We start from the raw sequence: 11554 nt of genomic DNA on the forward strand, positions 1-11554 counted from the left end.
GCTTTGGCGATAAAGTATGGGTAAAGTTTGTTCCTGTTCATCCAATTTATTCAATATGTTATGGAAAATATTTGGTACTTTTTGAAAAGCACCTTAAAAATTTTGAGATTTCTTTAAACAGTATATAAATTTTGAATTTTATTAGGGGAAGTAATGTTTTTCCACACCATAAGACGATCGACAGTGGCGCCATTTTCATACAGACATTTATGGTTTTCTGATTGAGCAGTTGTGCAACCCAAACAAGAGGCTCTTTGATATTTCTAAAGATTCTGTACAAGTTCTCTTTACTTTAATTTACTCGGATATCCAAGTTTCATCAGAAAATTCTACGAAAGGGTCGACTCCGATATGCTTTGCCCAAAGCCTTGCCCCTTTTTCTCCTCTGCCTTGTGAAACTTGTATTAACGAAATCTGAATTTCCTGACATAAGTAAAAAGAAAACTAAAATGTATACATAGTATAAACTATCCTTTATTGATATTACTCAAGTAAATTTGCTCAAAGTTTTCCAGCTATGCTGAAACGTACTTAAGATATTCAACAAAAATCTGGGAACAATAATAGTTATTTCTCTCTGACACAAACAAAATCACATACACACTAACAAATAAACAAACAAACACACATACAGACACATCATTTACATTCCTAATAAATTATATACAGATAATAAATTAACAACCATTCATTGTATGTCATACTTAACCAACATGTATATTGATATGATGTAATTTCGCCATACATTTACACTGATTCGGGATGAAAAAATGTGTAATGAACAATTAATCATATACAAAATCGAATTTTTGAAAGGATCCACTGAATTCATGTTATTTTGTCAATTTTATTATCGTGTTATTTTTTTTTCAACTTACCTTTCGTTCTTAATGTTGCCATTATTAAATGATTTTTTGGAAGAAAAAAAAAATGTTTTGTACTTCGTCTTTGAAGACAAATAAAGAAAATGTTGGTCAATATCCGTTTTGTTTTCGTATTCATTTTATTTTATTTTTTTTTATCAATTAAATGGAGTTACATCCCCAAATAGATATTTTACATAAAGGGTGTTTTTTTTTTTCAAAATCTATTGAATGTCTGAGTGGACAATGTCGCAATATACAATATATATTTATATTTTTTTAAACGATGGCCTATAAATCTAGCCAAATAAATATATTCTACGTATTTATTTTACACCGGTATTTGATAGAGTTAATGCCCTCCTTTAGAGCATTTTAAGATTAATGAATATTAAAATTTATGAATATGGATATACCTCTCTTAATTTAGAATGAAATGAATGGACATTGAATTCGAATCTCACACACATGAACACCAATTTAACTTGGGGATGATGAAATTTTTCAACCTTTCAACCATTCATATTCATTTGAGGGCTTTATCACAGACATTGAAATGACGATTCGAACACGCCTTTAGAGGTGGTTCGAAACAAACAGCAAAAATCTCTTAAATAAACGCTTAACATGTAACCAAAATAGTGATTAATTTAGTTATGAAAGATTTTCCGTAATCCTGTAGAAAGTTAATTAAAATCAAGTATCTGCGTGTTCTGTATTTGTCAAACACTGAACTTCTTCCCCTTAATTCGAGAGGTCTTTCAAGACCAACAGGAGTATATAATTGTCTGCTTGGAGATGAAACCAAGCTTTGTAGAGAAATGCTCTTTGCTTTGTATCCTCTGCCAAAAAACTAATTTCTTCTATTTCAATAAATCATAATATCCAAAACGTTGACTCCGATGGCTGGTTTTCTTATTAGTAGCCCCTTGACTTAATAGCTTGTACGTAGTTCTAGTCGGATTAACAGGCGAAGTAATATAGGTACAGACACGGGATTCCCTGCAATCTTCTTTGGATTCGGAAGGGTTTATTGTTCGCGATTGAAGTATCTGTTTTGTTTTAAGTAATTAGAATATTCCTGTTTTCATACAGGCCGGGTTAATGACTTGCAACCACGAAACCACCGAGGCACACATGCTGATCTTTCGTTCAACTTGCACGAGCTCAAATCTGTTTCTACCGTGTTCCTCTCCGCAAAACACCTTTGAAGTTAATGTTTTGCACGTGGTTGTATTCCATAGTGGCTAACATATGGAAAAAATGCACAGAGTTTATGGCAAGGTAAAAATGGAAGATCGGTCACCGTTCAAATCGTTGGGTGAAGATATTTTCTTTCTGGTCGTGTTCGATTGTCGGATGACCTAGTTCGATGATGGACACGCGCACTCTCGTTGTACGTGCATCAGATTATGTCCAGCGCTATCACAAATCTGTTTGTCTTTTCCTGTATTCTCTTTAACCAGTAAACATAAACTGAAAGAAAAAGAACAAAATAAAGTAATGATTTCATTTATTTTCTATAAATTTATAAACTGAACGTTTTCTTGGGTTTCAGAAGTAAAGTTAATGTGTACAATTCAACGAATCTGGCTTAATGTGATTCAAAAAGAGGAATTTTAAGGATGAAAAACTAAACAGCAAGACTCGGATAATGTGTCGTAATAATGAATAATGAAGCAAGAGTTTCACCGGAAGTGTGTCTCTATGGCGATACTGTATTAAGTAGGTTGTACGAATGTTGCTAATTATCGGTTGTTCCATACAAATGTGTTCCAAAGGATAGATTTCATTTACACCTCACGGTTGATCATCACTCTGATTTAAAAATTAATTAGACACGCAAAGTTAATAAATGAATGCAAGACAATCGTTATTAAGCCACTCACTTGATTCTTTGATGAAATATAATAACAAGGTATTATTTTATGTAAGGTAAACCGAGATAACAATTATTCACTGGGGTATAATTAATATTTGTTTTTGTTCTGATCTTTGATAAGAGATAGTGATTTTTTCTGCTTGCAGACCGTTCTTTATGGCGCTATTCCTTAATAATGACGACATAAATCTAATAAATTACACTCCCTCACTGAATATGTCAGATTTATTTTCAAACGAAATGGAGAACTATTGATAAGGTTCTTCGAGTTTACGTCAGCTGACTAAAAAATTATTTTATTTCTTTATGGGAATTCTGATAAAGTGTTACAAACACTTCGATGAACGTCCGTCCAAAACTTAATAACTCTCAAAAAAGTCAACTGTAGGGTAATCTTTACAACAATTCAGAGATCAAGATTTTGGCAGAAAGGAAACATGAAATTGAAGTGAGGAATATCACAACGGTTGGTCATTTCGGGTTTGGAATGTCTTTATATATAATTAGTATTTAGTATTACCCACCCCCACCCACCCCCACCCCCTGTTTGATCAACAAGAGTAAAAAGTCGGATCCAGGTATGATTTTGTTAATATTCTGCTCATCTTTAATACTCTGTAATGTAATGATTTAGAGGAATCACTCGCCCAGAAAATTTTACCCTTAAAATAATTAAATTAATAAATTGTTTTTCCATCATTTTTATCTGTACTCAGAGAGAGAGAGAGAGAGATAATAAATGCCGGGCTGATCAAGTTTTGTTAAAAGAAATAGAATTTCTGATTTTAAGTTTCTCCGTTTCAATAAGTCCTTGGCATGTTATAATTCACAAGTTGTTATAAAATTACGCCAACTGCAAGGTTTTTCCATCAGTTTAGGTTAAAAATTCAATTTCTCTTTACTATGATACTTATTTGTAAGTTTTTTAAAAATGCTACTATTCTGTAATAATTTTAAAAAAAAGATTGTTGTACTATTTCGTCTACCGGTAACTTATATTTTGAAATTAACAAATTTGGACAGTATAATTGAGCGCAAAGTACATTTTCCACTATAAATACTTACAGGGTTAAAGGCGGTCATTTGACTCATGAAGAATTGAAGGTCAAATATCTCACATCGAGACCCCGTGTAACTCATAGGACATCTGAAAATAAATAAACCAGAAATATTGGTAATTAGTGAATAAAAAATAATAATCAAGTATTATTATTAATCTGATTAGTCATAAATTGAAATTTTTCTTCTACGTTTTTATTAACTGTTCTATCCTAAAATCCAAAACACTTCCATTAAAACACAATAAAACAAAATACTATAAAGTTAAATCAAATGAGAAACAGAGGGCATTGCTTGTTTTCGTTAAAGACGTTGGATATATTTGGAAACTGAGCAAATTTCTCAAGAGTTTTTTAATTATATTTTGTGTAAGTGGCATCTTCAGGTTCCCCCTCATCTGTTGGGAGTTTGGGTCGGAGCCTCCGATTCTTTGTGATCTTTGAGAGGTACACCTCCTTAGTCACCTAATTATCAGAATTTTCAAGAGATCCCCGCCGATTTATCGTGACTAACAGGACGCTAAAAAAGAGCAACCCCCAACTCATCTTTTTTATCAAAATTTTATGCGGATGATTCAAAGTTGTTAATTATGCAGGTTTTACTTGGGAGTGCAGATTTTTTTTTATTTTTCAAGATGAATAATTCTTGTTTTATGCATGTTTTAAATGTAAGTAAGAATGATCCAGGGTTTCTAATCAGAGGAACTGGACGCAAACTTTTCAAAATAATTGAATGACAATAGAAACTTACACCACTTGAAAAAAAAAACAAAAAAACAAACATTTTATCAAGATTTTCTCATTCGCAACTGGAATGTCCCTTTTGTTTGAAAATATAAATATATGCATCAGAGCTCTATGAACCATAGTGGCAAACAAAATTCAAGAATGTAAATATTTTGGTTATATGAAATCTATGCTAAATTTCATTTTTGTATGTCATTTGTTTTGTCTTTTTAAATCCGAAAATAGACTTTAATGAATTTAACAACACTGTTATGATAATTTGTCCCTTAAACATAGTTAAGTTTTGAAATGAGGGGAACTGATACTTATTTACATGTGTTCATCTGTCACAAGAAAAATAATTATTAACGATATATTAGTATTATATAAACAATGCAAAATTCGTTCTAGGAAAACTATTATAATTTCAGTATACATTAAAATATAATTAGTATTTTCTTTCTTATAATTTAGCATATATATGTCTATATTTTGACTAAAATGTTAAAAATGGTTCCGTTATTTATTTTTTGTATAAAATGTTAATTACATAAATATTAAGTATCAGAATTCCGGTTCCTGTAATCACGTACAGAATTTGGCTTGCGTCAGTGCATACAGCTGTTCTTCAAGTGCACGAGAAGGATTAAAGGAATATCTTTTTGTACATGTACCTTGATTGATAAAATTCAGAATACCGTTCTTCTACACAGGAACTTTTCCGTCTTTGGAAAAATTTTAAGGACACAGTATTTATTTTATTTGTTTGTTTGTTTATTTTTTGTTTTGTTTTTGTTCTTTCTTTCTTTTCCCCCTTTTTGTGTTTTTCTTTCATGTCAGAACGATTTGACCTACAAATGACCCCAGTAAAAAAATAAGTCAAATATTTATGTCTCTGTGCCAAACCGTGTTTAGTTTTTAGACTAACGTGTGCATTAGGACACGTTTGAAAATTATCAAAGTGTAGAATCAGGCTTTTAAATGTCTTCTTCCTGCAGATGAAGAGAACTGTTCTGATATTTCATCATTAACTCGTGCGACTTGTGAACTCTACTTAAACACCTTCCTCCCCGGTAATTAGAGTGAACTTATGTAACAGTATTTCACAAACAACCCATGTATTTAGTCGATATCATTGTAAAATTTATAGGGTCTTCTGACATGCTATGAGCTAGGATGTTTTATTTTATTTATATACATCCGAGTAGTTTGTTTATGAAAGCTAAATCTGACACCTCATAAAAGGTTCTTTATATAAGCAGTCTTGTATTTAAAGAGAAACGAAATAATAACATAGAATTCCATAAAAACTACATATAAAAGTAATTGATAGCGATTGATGTTTATAATTCTCCGATCAATCAGTAGACGAACATCTGTATTTTAGCCCAAAAAATTGTCATATTAGTTATTTTCTATGGATAACGATGACGTGGTTTCTTTAATGATTTATTTCTTTTTTGCTTTTCATAAAATTTCAAAAATATTTTCAAATCTACTGATCTTCATTCATGATACTTTTCATTATGGCGAATCATTCTGCTTTTCGTCTTTGACTTTTTTTCCAGCGGAAATCTTATCTTCATTCTGCCATACTTCTAACGGCTAATTCACTTTAGAAAATTCTTTAATTATATTTCCCCAAATAGTACTTTGCCCTTATCTAAAGGTTCAAAAAACTTAAGTACGCGGTGAATAGCCTGACCCTCTTGTCACCCAATCAAACGTCTGGAATTTGACTAATTTCAGGCATGCACCAGGTTCCCGTTTTTAAATTGTTCTTACATAACCTACCCTTATCCAGTGATAAACTTTTGGGGCAAAGTTTGCGCGTGGAAATTATCAGGACGGGAGAGGGCGCTGATTAAGTCCCCGGATGTCAGCTAATGTGCAGATAAGGTACAATTTGACACTTCTGCTGTTGGAGAAACTTAAAATACGGAATGTGTTTTACGACCAGAATGTTGAATCTTGAAGATTGCTACTTAAGGACGGGACACAGAGCCCGACTGTTACCAAGATAATAATATTATTACCGTGTATTAATATCATAATCTGCATTTTCTGAGTGACTCGCTGCTCGATGTCAGTTAAATGTTTTAAGCGCCTGCTAGATTACAACGGAGATATGATTAATAGTGTGCTTTGATGCTGGGTTCGACTTGCGCCTAACATATTGGGCTTAATTAAAATGACCACCCACAAAAGTGGTGATGAAGAATAAGTTTCATTCTCCGGCAGACTGAATTAGTCACGCAAATACACAATTACAATTATTCTGTAATAACCGACCTAATGCAGCCCTGCCAAACTGTCTATTTATTAGGGTTTTACGTATTTTAATGCAAATATCGGCAGTACTAAGACATATGATACAAAAACATTCCCCATGCCCAGTGGTAGCAGTGTTATATGTTCTATTACAACGGAGCATGCTATTTAATGTACACAAAACACACATTCCGGGAAAAAATCCCCCACTCCATGTGGTTTGAAAGAAAAGAAGAAAATCGGCTCAAGAGAACCATATGTTAAAGGAGAGGAAGCAAATTGGCTGAAGCAATCGCAAGTTTGGATCTCGTTGATAACGATATCTGGACAAAAAATGGCCCGTCTTCCCGAAAAGCGACTAAAGCTCTTGTTAAAGGGGGATTAGAGAAGCCAATCTGAAAACAATTTCTCCGCAGGCGTAACGAGAAGTCATTATTTTATTATCTATTTCGCTTTGTCTTCATATTTTCTTATGACGTCATAAGCTTAGGACCTACCACAGAGTCAGCACTAGGTTTTTTTAAGTAGAGCTTTAAAGCGTGTAATTGATACTGATGAAAAAGCGACCTCTATGATCACCATGATAAAAATTTGTATTTCCATGGGGAACAATCCAGTTCATTCCTGTTTGTTTCGGTAAAACCAGGGACCTATATACTAATAGTATACACGTCCCTGGTAAAACAATTCCATTTTGTTATGTGGTGATGCTTTATATAATTGTAGACCTCTTTACAGGTATATTTTAAAAATAAAGCATTTTGAACCTACTTTGATACGAGTCATCGAGATTATTTAGAAAGAGTGCACTAAAAGCCTAATAAAATCTGAGTTCAACTGCATTTTTTGCACATTCCTGGAATGCAACAGTTGCATTGTGGTCTTGTCAAAAAAAACTGAAAAAAAACACTATTTAATCAATTACCAGAGGAAGAAAAAAAACATTGTGAACCGTCAGCAGCTCATAAATTAACGTCAAGTTAGCGGCAGAAAGCGGAGGGATTTTTCTTGTGACGGGCGCGTTACATAATAGTGGTTTACAAGAAAACTTCAGCTATGTCAGAATGCATATTATACAATCTTAAACAGCCGCGAGGACAACAATGGAATCCGTGTATTCCATTTTCCCATGCATCTCGGCTGATCTTTGAATTTTTGAAGATTAAGAATAATAGAATGAGATATATAGAATGGTAGACTGAAGATTATAATCTGTAAACAGATACTTTATCATAAATTATTTTATCTGCATGCATTGTATGTTAGCTTCAGATATTCATTTTCCCATGTGACATACTCGCCTAAACCTTGGTTTTTATCTAAAAGTCTTGATAATTAGTTATTTTTCTTATATGTAAAGACCCTTAGGCAAAGTTCAATATGACGATACGGCGTCATCAATACATTTGAGTCATGTTATTATATAAATTAAAGCGAACACAATTATAATAAATTCTAGCTTATGGCGAAGTGATTTTCCAAATCATATCAAGAAATATAACGGTGTACGTTTATAACTAATCAAAATTGTCGTCCATGCCACTTCGCTTTATGCGTGTTTTACAGTATTATATATGTTATTCGCTCTTTTTGTGTCCATTTATTGAGTTTGTGACATTTCATATTATAAGTTTACAACCTATAAACCAATCCGTGTTGTTGATGAACTTTGCAGAAAAGTCATATTTTGCATTTTCTGTAAATTAATCGTCAAAACATGAAGTGCTTTTGAATTAACAGAAAAACAAATGTACGTCAGTACAGCGCACGTAAAGTGTGCAGGTGGCTCAGTCTTGTTCGACCTTGAACTTTCTTATCCACGATAATCCATGAACCGTCTTTCTAAAAGATTAAAGAATTAACAGTCGTGCACTTAAACAAATGTGAGTGTACAACAGTTGATTTTCTTTGATCTTCGTGAAGAGCATGTCCTCCGCTCGATGGGGGAATGGACCCTTAAAACAAACCACCCCCACGTATACACCAGTCATACAGAAACAATTTAGAAACCTCTGGAAACTTAATCACTCTTTTAAGAAGATTCATAGCTAGTGTTGTGTTATGGACTTTAAAAATATCCTTAGGAAGTTGAAAACATATTTGCTATTGTGTTATAACCTCGGATTGGTTCATGATTTCTTTCATGTAGGGTTTCCTGAAAGCGAATGAAAAATCCATCAATATTTAATTATTGTTCTTCTGGGTCCATTAAGATGGAAACAAAGAAAAAAATGTCACTTGTATTTTATAGACCCCGTGTGATTAGTATTTTTACGATTGAAATCAATTCTTTATTTCTAACTGAATGTCGGCGTTTTATGATGTGCCCGTTCTGTAATTTTAAGAAGAATTTTATCAATCATATATACGCAATTAATATTTAATGAAGCATATCTACATGCACGTAATATTTTTAGGCAAGTTTTAGAATTGACAACAAACTTGGATTGTTAACGAAGGGAAATGTGTTGTATCGACTATATACTTTCCCCCTATGTAACCACATGCACAATATTTATAGTGAACAAAGAAGATCGTTGTTTTAAGTGTTTTACAAGGACTTTTTAAGTAGAAATTGTGCCTGTTTGTAAACAGATTGACATCGAAGATGAACAACAGTTCTTTTTATCTTTACACCTGCTCAAACCATAAGCCAAGTTTTTTTTCTTATATTTTGAAATAAAAAAAGGTTTTCCCCCAGATGATCCAAAGATGAAATACAATTAAAGGATTTTCGTTTTTTTTTCATGCTTTAGTATTATGCATGATTGGTTGGAAAGTAAAAAAATACTGCATATGTTTTGACAGCCCTTGATTACTAATAAGTATAGTCAAGTACTCATTCACAACTACGTGGTTAAAAAATTACTGTATACAAGTTTTTTTTTGCCATGTTTCCACTTCACTTCATTACTTTTATGCCTTCAATTAAGTAGGTGCACTCGTAAAATTCTCACTTGATTTAAGATTTATAAAAAGATACAGTAAAAATTACATGTCTTAGTTCCTTGTCCCAAGTTGATTTTTTTGTGTCACCGAATTCTGATTTATCTCATTGATATTGTACACAGATTTCAGTCTGGCAGCAGAGTATTTTAAGTGATGGCCTCTAACGATGGAGATGCATGTCGGAAAAGACAACGAGGTTGACAGAAGTCTTTGTCGGGCATCTTAAGGTACCCCGCCCTATGGTGCCAGGAACTTACTAATGTTGCGTTAATGACTTCTAATGGAATTGTAAGGATAGGGCAGCATTGTGGTGTCATCTCGTTTAGATAACATGAATCCATTAAATCATTTATTGGAAATTATTAAAGAATCCCGGGGTCTCAGAATTCTTGTCTTAATTCATAGCAATCAAAAGGGGTTATATTATTAAATCTTGCTTACAGAGTTATGAATCAACATGATTTTAAAGAAAGCGGCATGAATTTAATCGGTTCAAAGGCATCAAATCAAGGACATATTAGAATTTTTTTGATTAGAAGATTTTTTTGACATTATAACATACTGACCTGCAGGTTTTAAGCTCCAGTTTGGGAATATAAGCACACTTTCCGCCGTTATGGCAGTAGTGGCGATTCTCCCACTCCGTACAATCCGTTAGATGACTATTCCGACGGATTTCCTGGACTACAATTGACCTTGAAAAAATGGAAGACCGTCGGTGTCTCCGTGGAGACTTTGTGTGTGTGTTTGTTTGTGAAAGCACGGACTCTGTGTCGGAGGAAGACGGCAGCGTGAACTGAACACGATTATACACATAAGCGTCCCTTTGCCTTTCCATGTTTTCGGATTCAATTTTTGTCACTTCGGGTATTTGATTTTGGATTTGGCCGCTGAACGTTCGTGACTTGGGTCCTGATTTGTTACTCTGTACCGGGACAGATTTGACTTGCACGGCCAGAAGCATGATAAAAACAAGGAACCACATCAGCACTGAATCCATGGCGACAGTAGTAGCATGATGGCCCCTTCACATGGCGATACAATAATGTCACAGCCTTTATACTCCTAGCTAAACTAGAAACTCTGGCGACCAATCAAATCACAATCGGGTCAAGTACCCCCAGTTTCTTGAGAATAGATTTGTTAAGTTTTCTCTCGTTTTATTTCACTTCCTACAATATTTACGTCAAAAATCCAAACTTTAAATGGAAATGCTTGTTTTCTCGCCAACACCTTTAAAGTTGTGTGCCTTCGCGGGCCAGCGCACGTTTATTAAATCACCAATCACTTTGCAGTCCGTTCTTACAGATAACTGATGCTTTTTAAGATGTCGATGTTTTGTAAAACGTTAGAGCAATGGAGAATTCCGCGGCATACTAAGGGGTATATATATAGGGAACAGACTACGCGCTCTTCTCACCACGTCATCGAATCCCTCCGTATACATGTACATGATTCACACATAGGAAGCTCGAGGGATTTTCTTATTGTTACTATAAATAATGAAAAATAAATAAAATGGACAAGCTAAAAAGCATGACCTTTATAAAGCATTGTGAATATTAGTGAGTCTTGATTATTAATTATCAACCGATATGTCTACAAGTGCGTTACGCGGTAGCTTGTAGGGTATTTTCCCCCACAGAAATTGATATACATTTTATTATCCTTTATTGAGATGACAATACACTCTCTCTACGTCTGGACAGAGTTCTCAGAAAGGTGCTTTGTGATCACATGGAGTGTTATATTGGATTTGTAGACCGCAATGAAGAATATCACGGCGAAAAATATGATAGAAAAAA

The 11554-nt window shown here is 33.6% G+C and overlaps 1 protein-coding gene across 1 annotated transcript; it reads right to left on the reverse strand.

Annotated features, from left to right (window-relative positions):
• Positions 1–454: 454 nt before the first annotated feature.
• On the reverse strand, positions 455–11152 carry LOC133177632 (uncharacterized). Its single transcript, XM_061312580.1, has 3 exons — positions 10316–11152; positions 3811–3892; positions 455–2339 (listed from the first exon to the last, which is right to left on the reverse strand). The coding sequence occupies exons 1-3, from the start codon at positions 10747–10749 to the stop codon at positions 2322–2324; spliced, it is 534 nt and encodes a 177-aa protein (XP_061168564.1). The 5' UTR covers positions 10750–11152; the 3' UTR covers positions 455–2321.
• Between the last annotated feature and the right edge of the window lie 402 nt (positions 11153–11554).

Source organism: Saccostrea echinata, unplaced genomic scaffold, assembly GCF_033153115.1.
Source record: "Saccostrea echinata isolate AGI-Se365-2 ecotype Australia unplaced genomic scaffold, CSIRO_AGI_Sech_v1 ptg000002l, whole genome shotgun sequence".
Taxonomy (NCBI): Eukaryota; Metazoa; Mollusca; class Bivalvia; order Ostreida; family Ostreidae; genus Saccostrea; species Saccostrea echinata.

Excerpts from the sequence above, each read along its gene's own strand:
- LOC133177632 (XM_061312580.1), bottom strand. The coding sequence starts at position 10,749 with ATGGATTCAGTGCTGATGTGGTTCCTTGTTTTTATCATGCTTCTGGCC. Across the intron at positions 3,893-10,315 it reads CTGGAGCTTAAAACCTGCAG|ATGTCCTATGAGTTACACGG; the intron begins GTCAGTATGTTA and ends ATTTATTTTCAG.